The sequence below is a fragment of the Ruditapes philippinarum genome, unplaced genomic scaffold (assembly GCF_026571515.1).
Source record: "Ruditapes philippinarum isolate M1 unplaced genomic scaffold, ASM2657151v2 ctg1067_1_1_1_1, whole genome shotgun sequence".
Lineage (NCBI taxonomy): Eukaryota > Metazoa > Mollusca > Bivalvia > Venerida > Veneridae > Ruditapes > Ruditapes philippinarum.
In genome coordinates, this window is record NW_026867088.1 from 155,001 (window position 1) to 175,926 (window position 20,926).

The 20,926-nt window shown below is 33.3% G+C and overlaps 1 protein-coding gene across 6 annotated transcripts in view; it reads right to left on the bottom strand.

Moving 5' to 3' along the window:
* The window catches only part of LOC132734792 (arginine-glutamic acid dipeptide repeats protein-like), a 158,638-nt gene that overhangs the window by 30,949 nt on the left and 106,763 nt on the right, over positions 1-20,926 (bottom strand). For all 6 annotated transcript variants that reach the window (XM_060721645.1, XM_060721643.1, XM_060721644.1 and 3 more), the window contains one exon: positions 18,078-18,158. In XM_060721645.1, the coding sequence (XP_060577628.1) occupies positions 18,078-18,158 (81 nt within the window). The remainder of the gene's footprint in view (positions 1-18,077; positions 18,159-20,926) is intronic.

The window sequence follows — 20,926 nt, forward strand, 5'->3', positions numbered from 1 at the left end:
AAGAATTAACCTGGAAAAAGTTTGCTAAAAAGTCATTCCGCTATTAAAATGTCTATTTTGTGAAAAAGTTCTATTTCTAAATTACTATTTTTATCAGAAGACTTACTTTCCGGAAATGCTAATTTTGTCAAAAGATCTGATAGTTGTTTTGACCAGATTTCAAACAAATATTTTTTTTGCCAACTATTAAAATAAATATCACAAAAGAAATATAATAAAGATTTTTCAAAACTATCAGACCCTTATTCAGTCCAGTATTAAAGTGAAAACATACTCTCAATAAAACATTCTCAGGTGGTCTCACCAATCAACCAAGATGTTTTTTTAAAAATTACTTATTGAAAAAGGTATAGAATATGTAAACTGTATGTGTGAATATATTACCTTTGGCCAGGTGTTATTCAATTAAATGTCACACATTGATTCAATTAAATGTCATTAATTGATCTATCTAATTGACATTTACTACTGGTTGATATAATAATCATTATGCACACTTCACAGTTTTAATTTCTATTTCATTCCTTTCTATATTAAAACAAAATATTTCTAAAGTTAAACACCTGGGCATGGTTTAAGAAATGAACTAATAAAATAACCTGTCAGTTTCATCTATTTCAGAGCAGAAATTGTAAGACAGCAATGATTTTAAGAATTAAATATCAATGAAACATTGACTCAATAGTAGTCTCTATTCTTTCTTAACCTTTAACCTGCTGTATAAATGGATGAATAAAGAAACAGGCCATTTAAAGTTTAAACACGGAACAGTCCTTTCAAAGTTTAAACATGGAACAGTTCATTTAAAGTTTAAACACGGAATAGTCCATTTAATGTTTAAATATAGAACAGTCCATTTAAAGTTTAAACATGAAACAGTCCATTTAAAGTTTAAACATGGAACAGTCCATTCAAAGTTTAAAGGATTTAAGTATCAAATTCAAGCTACTAACAGCATAATCTTAGAAGGCTTGGATGTCAAGGATGGCTCTACAATTCGTGCTAATGGATTGCGGCTATAGCCACTTTCAGGTCTATACTTAAATAGCAAAGGCTAACCACTTTCAGCCCAATATTGATGGCAAGGCTGTTGGTTTAAAGGACAACTTTTCAGGGTATTTCAGGTCAATATTAATGGCAAAGGCTAACCACTTTCTGTTCCAGCAGGTTCAGGGAGGCAACCAGTGTCTATCTTGAACTGTCAGATACAAAAATTGTATTGTATAGTAAATACTTAAATTAAAGACAACACTTGAAACAGAATAATTTATATACAGAGATACAAGCTTAGGCTCTTTACACCCCTATCTTATTTGCTACTTGTTCCGACCAGTGAATACAAGAAATTCCTGATAAAAGAGTTGAAAAGTGAGCTCAGCGGGAATCTAACAAGAGAAGTGTTAGCTTTTGGATTTTCTCCATGGTGTTTTGACTGCCTGTTAGAATGATAGACAAACATTAACAAGAGTGTTCAAAAAAATATAACCGAAGGAAGTAATTCTGTCCAATTACTATCCCAGTTCATGTTTTATAGTGTATATAGCTGAGGCACGTGGCTATCAAGTTGTAAATACTTTCACCACTCACTGTTTGTGTGTAAAAGGGACAATTGTTATGATTAACAATTTAATAGCCTGAATTTTTTTTCCAATTTGACAGTTCATGAAGGAAAGGACCTTAAGCAGGGGTTTGGAAACTCAATTCTCTTGTGATGAGGTGGAGGGAGGGGTGTTATAAGACTGAGAGTTTAGAAAAGTATTTACTTTTTACTTGTACTCTTTTCTTCCTTTTTTGCCAGTTTTGAAGGGCAATTATCCATTGTATTGCTTATCAGCTACAAGTATAATAACTTTCCAGTTCTGATGATGACTAACTGGTGAAAGAATACCTCAGGTGCTTTATGCATTATTTTCATGCACGAAAAGGACACCAAATTGAAACCTGAAACACTTTTCCATAAGCTAGCTGGATAGAAATTGAACGAAGAAATATGAGCATTACAGAATTCAAAGAAACTGTTGTTTTCTTCTTAAAATATATGTTATACAAGACAATGAATTTGTTCTTTGAAAATATCATCATCGTCAAAGATTATTAACCGCAAGGATATCAAATATAATTAACAACTACTTCCACAAGAATTTTTGCCTTGAAAATTGTAAAAACCTCTTCTAATAAACCGTAATATTGCAGTAATTTCAGCCACGCACATCCTAAATAAGGGAGAACTGTTCTTTATTACAGATTAAGATTGGAAAACAGGCAACATTAATAGCTCTAGAAACCTGTTTTTTAACCAAATATCCCCTCATAATTGAACAGTACATTCATTATTAATTTCTATAAAATCTTGACAGACAGAATTGTAATATTAAACTTTTATACAAATAAACAATGTAAAATGATGATAAATACACGGGTACTTCTCTGTGATGTTTATGTTTTACTGAGTAAAGAAAAACTTTAACTGCTCAAAACTATGATGTTATATTTAAAAACTTAAACTGTTCAAATAAACTTTTACCTCTTGTGAGACTGTTTCCAAATAGATTGCAACAGGTATATCATACTGTTGGTAGTTCTCTTTTTTGTATTTGTGATATTGAAATCCCTTTAACTTTGAATAAACTGTTCAAAATTCAAAGCTAGGTAAAACCAATGCATAAATACAACATTAATTAATGGTCAAGATAACGTTTTGGTTATGATAAGTAAGAATCAAATACAGATAAATGAAGCAAGCAAAACACACCATAACCTGAGTCAGCCCGCACAGCTCAACCAGTTAGAGAACGAGACTTATAAATATCGACAATGTGGGTTCGATTCCGGGCTGGCCAGCTTAAATTACTAATCAGTCTTTCGCGTGAGACTTTAAATCGAGGTCCCATGTAAGAGTGCTTGAACACTTGGCACGCTAAAGAACCAGGAGAAGCTTCTTGAATTGGGGTAACTTTCTGTATCTGTATTTTGCACTATCCGCCAAAATCTAAAATGACTAATACTCTTCTGTAGGACCCGCCCATATGGGCAACTGGTGGCAAGTATAAATAAACTCAAATACAAATTAACACACACACCATAACCTGTCACACTAAATGCCTCAGATGTTTTAGAAATTTTAATTTAATTTATATAACCCTTCCAATTACTGAAGTTTACTAGCTGTATTTTTTTCTTCTGCCTTTAACTAATAAAGATCAAAAAGTTACATTATCAGAATAAATATATCATTCTAAGTTAGAACGATGTATAAGAAAAACCTGTACAAATATTTCATATCTGATAACAGCATTTTGATTGCTGCAGATATGTATTTTATATGTCTGATGTTCAGTCATAATTCTCTGCAACTGTTTTGTACCCGTAAATCAACATATTCCTACGCACACATCAAACGCGGGCGCAAAAATACAAGAAAAAAATCCCAAATTTCTTCCATGCAGACTTTATCTGTAAAAACCTTTTAACAATCATCATTTATTTCTTAATTATATCCCGTTTATGCCCTCTGCAAAAACTTGTTTCATATCCTAGCCTTTAAGTTTCATAAGAAAACCGGCACATAAAAGTGTCGTAAAATTATGGTTATGATAAAGAATTAATGGTATATGACTGTATTATGGGTTTTGTACGGTTTGTGAACTATATATCAACATATATATCATAGAAAGCCGGGAAGATAAACGGATCTCTTTCCTACTGTAAATAAGTAATTATTGGGATTTTTCTGCTTCTGTTCATCGTAACCGGCCTCATAAAAAACCAGAGGAAATCTTTTACAAGATAGCAGTTTGCTGTAAAATGAGGTGCTTGGAATATATTAAGAAACCGATGGGAGAAAGAGAGCGAACAATTTTCAACTCCGGTGGCCATGATGCAAAGTATTTTAAAAGGAATTCTTTATGAATGTTTATTGCAATATCCGCCACATAAGACGAAAGTAACAAGAATTTTTATGCAAATAGAATACATGTACAAGAAGATATTCCTTACAAACAAAATTAATGAAAATTTAAAAGCAAGATCCACTTTATGAGGCGAAAGTTACAAAAATTTCCTCTAATACCATATCAAACTGCATGTTGGTATAGGTAGGTAACCTCTGAGTATTATCCGTATAATTACATATCACCTGTCTATTTACTTATGAATGCAGTGATAATTAATTATGACAATATCTGACCAATCCTCTAACACCTATCATCATCTCTAGAATAGCTGTACCATCTAACGGTCAATCACATGTAAAGTTGGAAAAACAATAGAATAATTGTGAAACCTGGAAGTCAGACAAAATCCCATACATCAAAACTCCTGCATCTATTTACTGCCTTTACATAGTTGATCTTTATCACCAATAGATAGCCATGCCCACATGATCTTGATCACCTGATCTTGATTGATCTATGCCAGCAATATTAATTAGTCTTAACACAACAACAACAAAAATTTTTTATTTGCTGAAAGGCCTCCAGCCGATGCAAAGAATATTATACAATAACAAACATTTCAAATTTAGTATAGCATGTGTATTATTTATCATATGCCACTAACATGAAGCCAGACCCAAGACTACACATCCTTGAATGAAAACATCACAATACCAAAACTGGTCAGTCAACAGTACATACAATCAACTGGCCAGACAGGTACCATTGAAGCCTAACCTGACCTGACTCTAGACTGCTAGACACACAAACTAGGCCTACCTTTGTCCCCCCTACCTTAGTCTAATTAAATGTGCATCAAGTCAAGATACTGTATCATTGTACAGGTATAGTAATATTTCCACATCAAATCCAATTCTAACCCCACCTCCCGCACCCCCAAAATATCTGCTCAAGATTTCAAATTATTCTCGATGTATTTGACAAGCTTTTAAACGATATACAAGACGAATGAATGAAAGAACAATAATTCAGGCCATAAGACATTGTCACTTTAAAAAAGACCTACAAATCCAAAATGATATTAATAAAATGTATATCCATCTACTTGATGTGAATATTTCATTTGAAATAGATAGAATTTGTCTGCAAAATATACAATAGCCTTCTCTCGACAAGAAAGCTCTAACTGAATACGAAACAAAGTAGCCGATACAATACGTTCACGCTGACGATTCTCCCTTCCATCTCTTTAACTGTTTTCCAATGTTTTTTATTTGATTAGGAAATAGTGGATTCTGTCCAAGACAAGGCATATAACCACTTCAGGAAGAGAAACATTGTTTTATAGGTCTGGGTGAGAACAACTTGCCAAACCTCTTTTCCAACTAAACAAAATTATAGTTACTACATCCTGTTCAATCAAGAAACCATTTCCTCTCATATAGTTACCTTACTTAAACCCCCCCCCCCCACACACACACACACACAGCGGCCATGATTTCATGCCAAGAGGATATATCATTTATATTAAACTTTGGTAACCCCCCTAAATCTGTGTAATGGACTTGGCCAACTGTAATAATTTAAGGACTGCTTACTGTCAGTTTTAGGGAGTTCAACATCTATATTCCGTTTTAACATAGATAGGCCAATTACTTTGCATAGATGCGTAATCAGGCAAAAATGAGAATATTTAGCAACAACAGTGTTTTTCTGTGCTTATAGAGGCCTTGTTAATATTCAAGTGATAAAGTTTGTTATCAAATGTTTTAATATTCAGCAACTAGTCTAACATTACCCAATTAATTAGAATAGCTAGAATTGAGCATTTTTATAATCTGTTACCCCTAACAGCCATAATGGAAAAGACCCATTTAAAAACATGGACAAGCCCATTCCTCAAAATCAGTATGAAGTCATTAGATTAATCTATAGCTACTAATACAATCATATTCAGTAAATCAATTATTCGTACTAAACACCCCCTCCCTATTCTATTCAGCCGCGGCTGCGGCCATTGTTAGCTTATCCTCCCAATCGGAGTCAATACCAATTCTTGCATCTCGTATCATCTTACATGCTTTAACATGGAATAGCACTTTTTATCCTATACAGAGACAACCCTCGCCTTGTGACACTCGATCCAAAATCATCCTCATTTAATAAGTGTTTTAACACAAACACACAATACAAATCTGTCCATTGATGGGAGGGAGAAAAAAAATCAATGCTTTCATTTTGAAATCAAGTTTCCTGAATTAACCGAAAAAAGAAAGAAAGAAAAAACCGACATGTTTTGGCTTCTGATCCCTATGAAAGGAATGAAAATCACGAATATGAATATCACGTAAAATCTATCAGAGAGTACGAAGGTTTATCTAAGCTATCTCCATGTCAATATTCTAACTTAGATCTAATACATATAGTACTTTACTGTCTAAGTCTGAAAAATTGCTGGGATTTACTCCGATAATTGCTTTTCAAAATGATTGATTTTGCCGTGTTTTTGATAAAACGATTGTATTCTTTGTTTATCTTACGAATCCTCGGAGACTTTCTACTGAAAAGACTTCTATGAAAATCTGTTTATTTATGTTATATTAGATATTTGCATTATATTGGGTAGCCATAATGCAAGATAAACAAATTCCGTAAACTATTTTGTTTCCTGAGCTACACTACAGGCAGGAATTTTTCCACTTAACAGTCTTGTAGGGAATGTATTGTAAAAAATAGTCTTGAAATTTAAAACATGAAAACTAATTTCCACACCTCATCTACTGGTTTATGCAAACTATAACTTTAAGAATGTTCACACTGAATAAATAGCTGCTTCTAATGGCCTTTCATGGTTCTTTTTTTTTAAAACAATTTGTTGTTAAGATGATATGCCATCAAAATAACTCACTATATCTCCTGTAAATTTTAACTTAAGACTATAGAAACATTTTTCTCTAAAATTCTTTACAAAAAACTGCATTTTACGTACTTAGAATATGGCCCTTGTAAGATGTTACACAATCATAATAACATAAAAGCGAAGCCTTTACATTATTGCAAAGTCTCATTTTAAAATTTTACGATACATCATGAGCAGAAAACATTAACGTAATAGGAAGCCATTTATTTGTTGCTTTATTGTTCCCGTAGTTACAATTTTAAATCATATTTTGCATGTTATGCGTGTATTGCAAAATGGAATTCAAACGGTTTCAATATAAGACCTGCCGTTTTATTATATATACACACCAGTAATGTGTTTCCTTACGCTGGGTTTTTCGTTAGAAATGTTTATTAAAATAGCCATTTTTCTTTCAAAGGAGCTTATCATCAGTTAAAGCGTATAAATTTTTCACAGTTCAGGTTTTTCATCCATCAAGATCAGTTGTTACAGTTTCTATTTAGCCGAATTTTGTATGTATTATACAACTAGTTCATAGTTAAGTTGTTATCTTTTTTCTGGTCAATGTCATCAATTCGTATTGGGAAAGAATAAAATAACTTTACAGCACACATTTTTAATTGCTTTTCCCTAAAATGGTGTTAACAACAGTATCTTAAATTCACAAAATGGCTGTTTCTGTAACTCACTTTCATTTTTTTTGGTCAAATTTCCAAACAAATCAATTCAAAACTTTATAATGGATGTTTCACCTTAATATTAAACTTCATTTCTGAATATGTAATTGTCTAATTTCTTCTAGCTATTTTAATAAATGCGCGCTGTAGTGCCATTTTACAACTACTTAATATAACGGTGACATCATTTATAAACTTTGACAATTTAAGTTCGTAATATTCAAACTTAATATCAAGTTATAATTGATTTCCCTTTCAATGCTGTATGCGAGATTATGACATTTAAGCAATATGAAATTTTAATTCTCCTTATTTGGGAATTATCGCTGCTTTTATAATGCTGTCTCATTAATATTAAAGCATGTTATAATATAAAACCTTCTAAAATAATTAGGTTTAATATCGCAAGCGAATAAAAAAAACAATATTCATCAATTTCCGAGTCTCTATGGCAATGAAATTGAAAATCTGGAATTGCCAACAAAATTTATTTGAAATGTGTAATAAATGACAAATTGTTGTTCCCATTTATAAATATAACACTATTTTTGTTCAAATATCACAGATCCAATTATCTTCTGCTATAATGTTATTAAAAGCAATTATTGTCTTCATTTGTATACAAATATATAAGATTCTACAGAATGTATTTTAATTTAAGTAAATTTCCAATCTCCCTGATACTGTTCAAATCAAGCTAAAAAGTTAAGTTTATGAAATTGCACCTGCCCTAGCTTAGAATTCTGACACCACTTAGGCCTGTTGTGGTATCACCACTTAGTTTAGCACTTAATAATATTAACACCATGCATATCCCTTAAATTAACAATGCACAGTTCCAAACAAAAAGCAAGGCTAGTCCATAATACAATTTAGGAGGGAGAAGGATGGTGGAAGGCTTTTAACTTGTATATCTGAATACCATATAAGACCTAATTAATCCTTTCATATGACTTAATAAATACCCTATCTGACCAATAATTATACCTTATTATAACCTATAACATTTATTATTATCCAATTTTGTTATCGGTATAATCTTAATTGTTAAAAGAAAGCTTGAAACTCATCAGTCTGTTTTCCCTGAAAGTAATAACAAACACTGGTGTCAAGTGTGGAATGACATTGATGTGATTCTAGTAAAGCTCAAACCTATGACCATTTGGGTTGAGTGGCGGCCAGATGTTTGGTTCAAAGTCATACTGACATTATTTCCCCAATGTTTGATTCAAAGTCATACTGACATTAATTAAGCAACTGTCCAGATTTACTAGTAGAGGAAGACCTCAAGTGGTGTGCCCTCCTGACCGTCCTGAGATTTTTCCACTAGTAAAGCTGGAAAGTTACTATTTGACCAATTAAAGTCACATTATGCTCATTTTTTTTATTGTCAATTAATTGAACTGAATTGATTATATACTTCAAAAGATTGAATTGACCAACAGTTGATATTGAAAAATGTTTATGATATAATAATAATAATATAAATATGCCTAACTTATTTTGACTTTCACCTGTTCACTCACTATAATACCCTTGGACAGGCATTATGTCACTTTAAATTTCAGTTCTTCATTTAGTAACAAAAAAAATCTATTCGATACACATTATCAACAATTTCCTGAAAACAATAATGTTAATTCAACCAAAAGGAAATTATTTCAAAAAATTGTAACAATATTATCTAATCTTCGTTTCAATTATTCCTTTTTTTTTTAAATAGTTTTTAAATTTCAATATATCAAAATGATGAATCACTGTGCTGGAACCCTTTAAAATATCCAAATATTAATTATTATATAAAAATCATCATACATATTATCATAAAACAGACCTTCAAATCTCGTAATTTATTCATTAAATCATAAAACACTAATTGTTACATAATCAGGTCTTCAATTTTCAATAAAGCTTAAATTATATTCAAATCATTCCAAAACAACTTTTTAAAATTTACAAAGAAAAAAAGAATCCACCATTGCAAAGTTTCAAGATACAAAATGTCAGACCACTTCATTCAACTTCCCTCTTTAATCCAGAATTGAGTGAAGATCAGACAAAGGGAGGCAACTGTGTAATAGTCAATCAAAATATCCAAATAAAAGCTGTAATTTAAGGGATAACGATCGATTTAAACTCTCAAATTTACGTCAAAACCTATAGAATATTTTACCTTTGATTTAATCCCAAAGTTTAAAAAGGTTTAACTTCTGCCGTCTGCCTCTGAATCCAAAATTTACACCAAACTTGTCCTGTATCACACTAAAGAAAATACTGCTTTACAAAGAGAATTTATCGTTTTCTGAATTAAACTCTTTTCCAAACCGATTTCGACACTTAAAACTTGTTGAATAAAATATCCTACGTCAATTTATCAACAAATAGTTCCAGTTTATGTCTGTTTTCATTACAATTGAACACATAAACACAAAAATGTTAACATATAAACAGTGACAGAATACAGTGTGTATACACTATCCGTTAAAACAAGATGGCCGCCTAGCTTTATGCCACTGGTTGTTAATTCAGACTACCACCATGCTATTTGAGAGGCATTGAACGTGGGATAGAGACACAAATCTTGTCATTTATTGAAACGTACAAAAACATTTACATGTTTTTGTCAAAATATTTGGAGTTTTATGATTTTCTACTGTTAACAAACAAAAATCATGACAGAAAATTAAAACGGTGAAATACAAGCAAGTTTATATAAAAAAAGATTTATGGATCGTTGAAACAATTCCTTGGTAACAGTGTTAAAAACATGTTAATTTTTGCAAAATTTCGAAGTTTACACCATAATTACATATTTTTTCATACTTAAGCCTTTTTTCATTCTCATTGGCTTTAAAAAGTTTGACTGTTTTTGCACTTAAACTAACTGATGCACTTGTTATTTCCCCTGGGAAAGAGCTAGATGCTACTTTAGAGGTATAAAAAAGTGTGCACATCTAATTAAATGCACTAAGAAAACTACAAACAATCAGTACGTAAATTAGCATTGTACATATCTCAAGAAACAAGTTTATGACGAAAAATTTCTGACTGCACCGATTTTTTTTTAAATTCATATTTCCGGTAAAAACCAATCAATCTCGATGACACAGTGGCTGTTCCATACCAGAATAGTAATGATGGGTGTACGGGAAGTGATTGTAATGCTAAATTTATGCTATTTGACAGGTTTTTACGTGTGTTAAGATGTTTATATTTAACATAAAACCTGGTTGAAATTATGCAATATACTTTTTCTGTAGTTAAGAACTCAAGTCTGGACAGTAAACTAGACTTGTCTGACTCTGAACTTGGAGCAACTAAGTAGACTTGCAATTAAGTACATGTACTGTGAAAAAAGACTTGAAAGGCTCTGAATTTGAAACAGTTAAGTAGACTTACAATTAAGTACTGTGAAAAAGACTTGAAAGGCTCTGAATTTGAAACAGTTAAGTAGACTTACAATTAAGTACTGTGAAAAAGACTTGTAAGGCTCTGAATTTGAAACAGTTAAGTAGACTTGCATATCTTATAATTTGGTACACTTTAATATATTTGTCTGACAGTAACATAGACTTGATGAGCTTATACATTGGTACAGTTAAGTAAATTTACCTGTCACTGACTTGACTGGCTAATAATTTGGTACAGTTAAGTAAATTTGTCAGACTCTGAATATGGAACAGTTGAGTTATAACTTGAGTCTGATAAGAAGAAGATTTTAGCAATTTTGAGGTAAAACATTTAAATGTAAATAGGTAAAGGCCTGATATTTTTAGACTAGCAAAGCTGTGCACACTGGACTGGCACAGGTCTCTTACATTTGTACAGACACTCAAAGTACCAGCTTTATCGCATGACTGGAAACACCAGGAAGTTATCATTTTGACCAAAAGCTCTCAATGAACCATTGCCAAACTAAATGTGTGAAATCATGTACCCAGGTATGAAAAGAACTACATTTATGTGTTATATGCTTTTATTTTGCTGAAATTGGCCGACAGATGGTAGCTATGGTTATGATAGTGTAACACACAATTTCCTACTAATCCGATAACATTGTTCCAACAATTGACAACTCCAGTGAAAAATGGGCAAATTGGGATTCTATAGAACAATGAACACCCTGTAAACATTTTCCAGAGGTCTAAAAACCTGCTGAATTTTATTTGTGTAATGAATTTGCCTTCCTTTAAAGGATCCAGTATTAAAGTATAAAATTTGAACTACCAACAGTAAAGAGCCTGTTGGTGCATCCTAGTCTAGATCTATACTGGTGGCAAAGACTTAATCATGTTTCCAGCTAATTAAGAATTAACAGCTTTTGATAATTATCTGGTTTTATTCCTCAAATTCAGAAGCATTGCAAGAAAACATAGTTATGAATCTAAGCTCTAGCTTTAGAGGCAAATGCCTTAACCACAAAGCCACTGAGACCACTTCCAGTTTAGCAATGTTAATATAAATCGGGTAAATAGTTTAAGTAAGAGATGGGCTGACGGAAAGGAAAGGCTGGGGGTTGTGTGCACTGTGAGAGAGGAATTATAAGGATGAGGAAGTAGAATGGGCTGGGCAATGAGTGGGCTTGGGTGGGCTGTGGGAGGGAATGAGCCGGAGTTGGATTAGACTAACAGAGAGGAATGGGCTGAAGGTTAGTGGGCTAGGAGTTTGGGTTTAGGAGTGTGACCTCTATAATGCTTTTTATGAGCTGAAATTGTTTCTTTATAACTTACCGTAACCATCATTACACTTTAAGGAAGCATTCAATTTTATATTCTTTCAATATGAAGACAAAGGACTAAGACATAACAGTACTGGAAACTAAACATAAGGCAGAGACAATCAAAGACTGTAATTGATACAAATTAAATTGTCACCTAGACACTACCTTGTCTGGAGATCATACTTAACACCTTTTAATTAAATGAAACAAACATACTCCAACCAGACAGCAATCTAAAGGAAGATGAAAAATATTGTTCTGTCAGAGACCTCATACAGGCCTATAACCACTGCAAGAAGCCCTGATACAAGACACAGAAACACTGTGAGAAAGCCCTGATACAAGACACAGAAACTCTGTGATGAAGACCTGGTACAAGACACAGAACCACTGTGAGAAAGCCCTGGAACAAGGCATAGAAACACTGAGACCTGAGAACTGCAGTGAGGAAGAGCTGGCACTAGCATAGAACTACACTCAGTAAGGCCTGGCACATGCTTAGAATCACAGTAAGAAAGACCTGGTACAAGCATAGAACCAGTGTGTAAGACCTGGCACATGCATAGAACCATAGTGAGAAAGACCTGGTACTGGCATAGAACTACTCTGAATAAGACCTGGTGCATGCATAGAACCACACTGAGTTAGACCTGGCACTGGCATAGAACCACACTGAGTAAGACCTGACACATGCATAGAACCATACATAGTAAGACCTGGCACTGACATAGAATTACAGTGAGTAAGACCTAGAACATGTCCTGGTAGAAGCATAGAACCAGTGTGTAAGACATGGAACTGGTATAGAACCACAGTGAGAAAGACCTGGCAGTGGCATGCAATCACACTATGTAAGACCTGGCACATGCATAGACATGCATAGACCTACAATGAGGAAGACTTGGCATTGGCATAGGACCACACTGAGTAAGGCATAAGACCACACTGAGTAAGACCTGGCACATGCATAGAACCACACTGAGTAAAACCAGGCACAAAGTTAGTGAAACAGTAAAGAAGACCTGCTACAGGTGTAAAATACTTTAGAAGGACTTGACACAGATGTAGAGATCTGTAAAGAAGACAATAATCTACCAACAACCCCTCCAACTCTATTATAACATGAAATAAACATTCTAATACAGCATGAAAATATTCCTCTGGCGTGAAAATGAACAAATTTTCCTCAAAGTCTTTTCCAATTTACTTTGTTCTTAAACTTTCTCAATACTTTGAGAATTGAAGAGGAGGGGAGAAAAAAATATCCTTCCAGACTTTATGTTATCATGTCTGTGCTAACTCAAGTCTAAAAACATAACATCAAAATATCTAATTGCTGTAAATGAACTATGCCATTTTATCAAGTGGTAATTTCCCATTGGTATGACACCCTCTCTTACTTTCCTTTATTGAAGGTTTTCTTATAGAATCAATTCACTTTGCTGCGTTTGACACCAACATTGAAAAGGTCATATGGCCACTTTTGTAGCTTTACTGGTTAAGAGGACCTCAGGTGCTGGGCCTTGCATTATTTCAGGCATGAGTAAAACCACTGACCTTCCATAAGCTAGCAGGATAGCTTCCTCACACAGGGTTTGAACTCAGACTGATCTGGGCTCTACTTTTTTTTTTTTTTTTTTGGACAAGTGCTGGAAAGGGCCATTTTCCATTGTGGGGGGAGAGGGGGGAGGGGGGGGGGAGAGAGTGGGAGGGGGGGGGAGGGAAGAAAGATAATGGGTGGAAGATGCATGTTAACAATCTTATTTAATTATCTTACAGTCTTCCGTTTCAATTTTTGCATTTTCAAAGATGAAATCCCTTGCAAATTACAATAATCAACTCCTATTACAAATCTGGGCTAGTCTATTATATAAGAGCTTGTGGGGTAAAAGTAAATTAAAAGTGAAAATTGATTGTTCACCTGAGAATGAGCAAAGGTGAGATATCGAATAAAGCTTCAAACACAAATGCTAAGCTTTGAGTCAAACTGTCTGGGATTACAGACTGCATTTTTTCTCTCTCTCGGTTTCAATTCTTTGTCTATGTTTACAATAGACCTAAATTAAACACTGCATACCTTTGATACAAATCAATAACAACTCAAAGATCAATCAATATCAAAGCAAAAAATCTGCATTTTCAGTGCACGCTTTACAACGTACACAACAAAAACACTTGCAAAATTCAAAAACTCAGCTTTTCATTTTTCTTCAATTAAAGGGAGATTACTATCGCATACCTGACAAGCAGACTGGCACTCAAATACTGCATAAATTTCAATCACCAGATTTTATCTCGACAGGTTAATTATCTGTAAACCAGTCTCATTTTAATAATCATTATACAATTCTAACTAAAAAGATCTAACATTACGCATTCATAAAATCTGCTCATGTGTTAAATGTATTTTGCGAGGAAAGGGTACTGCTGGTTAATACGTGACTTTCATATCCCCCTCTGTTATAATGGTTAGGCGTATACAATTAACCGAATGCATTTTCTGCAAAACATTAAATAAACACTAGCGAATAACTGCTTTTAAATTGATCAAAATATGAACTGTAAATTGCCTTCAAAGTTCTAAATGCTCGAAATAAAAACCTCTTTATCTTTTATAATGGTTCTACCAGACTTCTGTATTGCTAAATGACTTAACAATTACTCAACAAAAGATTAGTGTTCAGTTGCTTAGTGGAAAAACTAACATCTCATTTAGGGACTGAATATGTTTTGTTTGTTTTGTTGGGTTGTCAGTCCGCCCGACACTGTAAGCATCATATGATGTGACTTTCAACGTTCAGTGCTCGGAAAATACGTTTCTGTGCATTATTTCAGCTTAGATGAACAACCAATCTTTTGTAAGATAGCTGGATAGTTTCCTCGCATGAAAGAATGAAACGTCCCTTACGGGATTCAAACCAGGAGAGGTGAGGAAGTCAGCTTAAGTCAAACCTTAACCAATTGGCCAGGAAACTCTTAGGATAAGTTTTTAGGCAATAGACCTTTTTCTATCTTAATCTATGCATCAAACTTGTCTTGGATTTTGGACCGTTAATTGTTACTTTAAAGGATTTTAATATAAAAATACACAAAGTGAGTGACATAAGTCTGTTCAGATTTCAGGACGGTATGGGCTCGCCTGGATTTATACTCATGACCTAGCTATGTTACAATCTACAATAATAACAGGTTTATAATGGATGGGTACATGCTGCATCATCTAAGATTCAAACCAGCACAAATAAATACACATCACTGTAACAATTCAATCTGACTGTACGAATGTTTCTAAAACCATCATTAAAACGTCTTCGAAAAAAAAAAATCTCTGTGTATCAGAGAAGAAAATAAAAATACACATCAATACGTGAAGCTCATATTTCAAAACTGTTTTCACAAAGTTTGCTATATCCCTGCTAACAAGTCGATTTTCTAAAGCTCATTCTTTCATCGGCACAAAGATAAACAAGAAATCTCCCCGTCAGTTGTGAGCCACTAAACATATTATATGGTCTCATTTGTAAATTAGTAGCCTTTAAAAGAGGCAGTAAATATAAATTCAACTGAATATCAAATACACTCAAAGGGTTTTATTACATTTTTTTTTAAATTACTTTAATAGCGGCTTCAAATACCTGAATAATACCTGGTTGTAAGTCGGGTAAAATTAAATGGGTTTTAAAATTTGCATTGAATATGTAGATATTTTACAAATTTTCCAATACTTTTTTTTTTTGAAAGCTCAAATAAAATGCATGTTTGATTATTTAGGTATGGTATGCGTTATCACAAAATAACAAGTTTAAAACTGATAAAATATAGCGCAATCATTGAGAGCCTCTACATGTCAAATGAAAACCTTTCAGTACAAACCATTACAATAAAACCTGTCAGAAAAGACCACTCTTGCAGAAAGACCACACACTGATGGGACATTAGATCAATGGTTTTATGAGACATCATGTGATAATTCCCCCCACAGATCTCCTTATATTGACCTTTATATGCAGGTGTGATAATTTAAAAATCTTCTTATTTTGGCTTTTATATGCAGGCATAAATTTTTTTCCAAACTCCTAATATTGGCCTTTATATGCAGGTGTGATAATTTTCCAATCTCCTAATATTGGCCTTTATGGCAGGTTTGATCAATTTTCCAATCTCTTGCTAACGGCCTTTATGTACAGTGTGATAATTTTCCAATCTCCTAATATTGGCCTTTATGTGCAAGTTTGATCAATTTTTCCATCTCTTAATATTGGCCTTTATATGCAGGTGTGATAATTTTCCCATCTCTTAATATTGGCCTTTATATGCAGGTGTGATAATTTTCCCATCTCTTAATATTGGCCTTTATATGCAGGTGTGATAATTTTCCAATCTCTTAATATTGGCCTTTATATGCAGGTGTGATAATTTTCCAATCTCTTAATATTGGCCTTTATATGCAGGTGTGATAATTTTCCAAACTCCTAATATTAGCCTTGATATGCAGGTGTGATAATTTTCCAAACTCCTAATTTGGCTTTATATGCAGGTACGATAATTTTTCAATCTCTTGCTAATGGCCTTTATGTACAGTGTGATATTTTCTTATCACCTGATATTGGCCTTTATATAGAAACTTTACCGTTTACTATACAATATTCTATGATGGCCTTCTTTTTAGACAAATTAAAACCCATGAAAAGCTATAAAATAACATTATCATTTAATTTCTTTTTATACTAATAAAACATACTTCTAAGCAAAATAAAATTTTCCCTTCAAAGACTTCAAGATTTCAAACGGTTTTAGAATTTTCTCACACTTTTAATCTATCTCCCATTTCCATTTCAGTCAAAGGAATATTATTCCATCATACATAATGAATTTCTCCGCCATTATTAAGACGATCAAAGTTGTACACATTCAAACCCATATAAAATTGCCACTTTATTTCACTTTATTTCCGATCCAAGCATCAAATTGGGATTCAAATCTTATTTTTCTTCTTTTTCTTTCTTCAAAAAGGCTTGAAACACATCGTATACGGAATCAATTTAAAGCTTGCAGTATAATCTAAGTAATGAAATGTAAATTGTGTTGTATTTTCTTCAACATCTTTGGAGGTCTCAAGGAGAATTTGACATAACAAAATGTATGTTTGAAATTCAAATTGATTTCAGTAAATATGCTGACTATTTAAATTGCATACAAAGTATCAAAAGAAGAAGATACATTATAAACCCTGACCACACTAAATTTCTGAAATGGACTAGTCTGCTATTCAATCTGGACAGTACCATTTATCAGTTTAAGGGACAATTTTCAAAATATGTATAGACAGATTAGCAAACATTGCAGTCAAACCAGGTTATTATACTGTAGGTAGCTATATTTTTTGTATTTTAGTATTGTAATCCCTTAAACTTCTAATGGACTGGTCCAAATTAAGTGCAGGGCAAATCTATTTCAAATATTCAGCTGGTTTAGGGTTAATGACTGTTATAACTATATACAACGTTATGCATACAGTCACTATTGTTGAGACAAATGTACTTTACCAGTATATAAAAATATATCGGAAGTTCCTTGCTTGCTTAACATTAGCAACAACAAATTGGGTAAATAACAGATAGGCAATTTATTTTTGTTTAAAATTCCGGAGCTCCTGGCCCGAGCCCCAAATTTCCTGCCTTGATTTAATAAAAAATGGCCACTTTATTTCAGTTTTTGGTGTCTTTATTTCAGTTTTTAACTTGTTTTTGGCAATTTAATTTCAGTTTTTAACTTGTTTTTGGCCACTTTATTTCAGTTTTTTACATGCTCCATGAGCACACACTGGTGTGAAATACATTCTACCTCTATTTCGTCATGTTAACCTACAATTTTCCATCACTTACCGTTTCCTTATGAGACAACAACTCCTTCCTGATCTTGAAGAAATTCTTCCCGTACACTCTCAGGCCCTTCACAAAACGTTTCTGTAAAATACAATATTTATACATATACAGAAATGATAATACATGGAGGAGATATTTTCCTCACATAAAATACACACAGTATAGTCATCAAGGGAGAACTGTTACAAGCCATGTTTCTATTAACTTACGAAAATCATCGTCCCAAAACGCTCTTTTAAAGGTTTGCGTATAAAGGTTATTGCCAAAATGCATTACATTATATATCCATCTCCTATTTTTCTTCACAGAGTTCAATCAATCAAGATCACAACTTCTCTGAATCATTTTTGCATTTAAAATGACTTCGGAACAACTTCTCAACATTGTATTAAAGGAGGGAAAAAAAAAAACAACATGTGGACCATTTCATTCTTCAGTGTTATATGAAAGATTCAGGATATGAGCGTCTTCTTGCCTAAACCTTGGAGCAGCTGAATTTCATTAATGGTCCAGCTCTTATGTTCGGTCTTGGAACATTCCATTATCAATCTTAGGGGATTATCAAGACTAAGTATTCAACAACTGAACTCAAGTCTAGACAGCCTGTATGGCTTATTTGGCTTTATATGGGTGGTAAAGTCTGGGTTGCGTTTCATTGAAGATCCTAAGTCTAAAATACATTGTATGTCTTAATACCAAAACTGAGACATTTTCATTTCAAAGTAAATAATAAGATATAAGTAACAGAAATCACGACCACTCGGAGGTTCCTCAAATTGCCATGTTATATGTATTTGCCTATCTAGGAGAAATGATATCAGTGATAAAACTTAAGCCTGATGCCGTGAAATGAAAATGAAAATAAAAAACCTCTTGAAATTTCAAACTTTTAAGATAAACTGTACAAACAATTGACTCCTGTCTGTATGTAAGATCTTTTCTGATTGCTTTTGCAATTCAAAACACTTTTTTTCTCCCCTAAGACAAATTTTTTTACACTACAAAATGAATAATTCACACAAACAAAAAATCTCCCCGAACACTTAAAACTTGTTTTCTAAAGGAGAGGAACACATATTTCCTGCTTGCAGGGAATATCGCTATACTGATAGGACATTTAATTTTTTGTTTCGAGAAATAATTACATGTGATGTGTATGCCACCATTATATCTCCGCCAATTCTAACAAATGGCATTAGGACTATTTTTATGGTTAAGTATCAATTAAACCCCAATAACCTGTCAAAAGTTAAACCCCAAAACTCCGCGTTTCCATGGAAACAAAATTATCAGTTGCTGCAACTAACATAAAATCTACTTCATAAAAGCTAATTTCGCGATCAAAAGAGCTTCATGCTGCAATAAAGTAGAGGGGGAAAGTTGATCGTGGGTATAAAACACAAGTTATTGACTACCTTAGGGCTGTCGTTTTTCTCCTAGCAAATATTCCGCGCAATTATGTAAATGAGACTGACGAGGGAAAAAATGAGTGGCTTCTTATGTTTTGTGTTTGAAGAGTTATTTCCCTTCATTGCTGGAAACAAAAATTGCAGTTTCCTCCCTTTATATGATAATCATTTCATATATTCAATAAAATTCAAGTTTTAGGAAAAACACTTTAAAAACAATGATGAATTGATGATATTTTGCTAAATATATTTATTTTTCTATCAACTGGTAACGCAACACTGATAATGACCCCACTTATAAGATTTTAGGAGTTTATCGCCAAAAAAAACCCAGACTTAACTGTTTTATTAACTATTCTTATGAAGCATGGGTAAAACAGCCACGAAAACTCTGTATCACCATACATAAAACCTGTATTATGAAAAAACAAGAGGGCCATGATGGCCCTGAGGTCGCTCACCTGTATATAGGCCCCCGGAGCGGGGCCAGTTTAAACCCCAGGGCTTTTATTTGAACAAACTTAGAAGACACCCATTAGAAGATGTTTCATGATGTTTAGTTTTTACTACACACATATAATGTAAAACAATGACCAGCCCCCCCCCTCCCCCGCCAGGGCCAATTTTAACCCAAGGGCTTTTATTTGAACAAACTTGGTAAACAACCATAAGAAGATGTTTCATGCTAAATATCTAAGCTCTAGCTCACTGGATTTTTTAAAAGAAGATTTTTATGTTTTTACTATACAAATATAGTTAAAAACATTGACATCCCAGGGGCGGGGACAGTTTTGACCCAAGGGCTTTTATTTGAACAAACTTGATAGACACTCACTAGAAGATGTTTCATGCTTAATATCTAAACTCTAGCTATTTGGGTTTTTTCATAGAAGATTTTTGAAGTTTTTGCTGTACATATAAGGAAAATCAATGACCCCCGGGACGGGGCCAATTTTGACCCCAGGGAATTTATTTGAACAAACTTGGTAGACACCCATTAGAACATGTTTCATGCTAAATATCTTAGCTCTAGCTCTTTGAGTTCGTTAAAAGAAGATTTTTTAAGTTTTTACTATATGCATATAGGGAAAATCAATAACCCCCTGGGGCGGGGCCAATTTTGACTCCAGGGCTTTTATTTGAACAAACTTGGTAGACACTCATTAGAAGATGTTTCATGCTAAATATCTTAGCTCTAGCTCTTTGGGTTCTTTAAAAGAAGATTTTTTAAGTTTTTACTATATGTATATAGGGAAAATCAATGACCCCCTGGGGCGGGGCCAATTTTGATCCCAGGGCTTTTATTTGAACAAACTTGGTAGACACTCACTAGAATATGCTTCATGCCAAATATCTAAGCTCTAGCTCTCAGGGTTTTTTAAAAGAAGATATTTAAAGTTTTTTCTTTCCGTTGCCATGGCAACCAGAGTTCTGCATGGA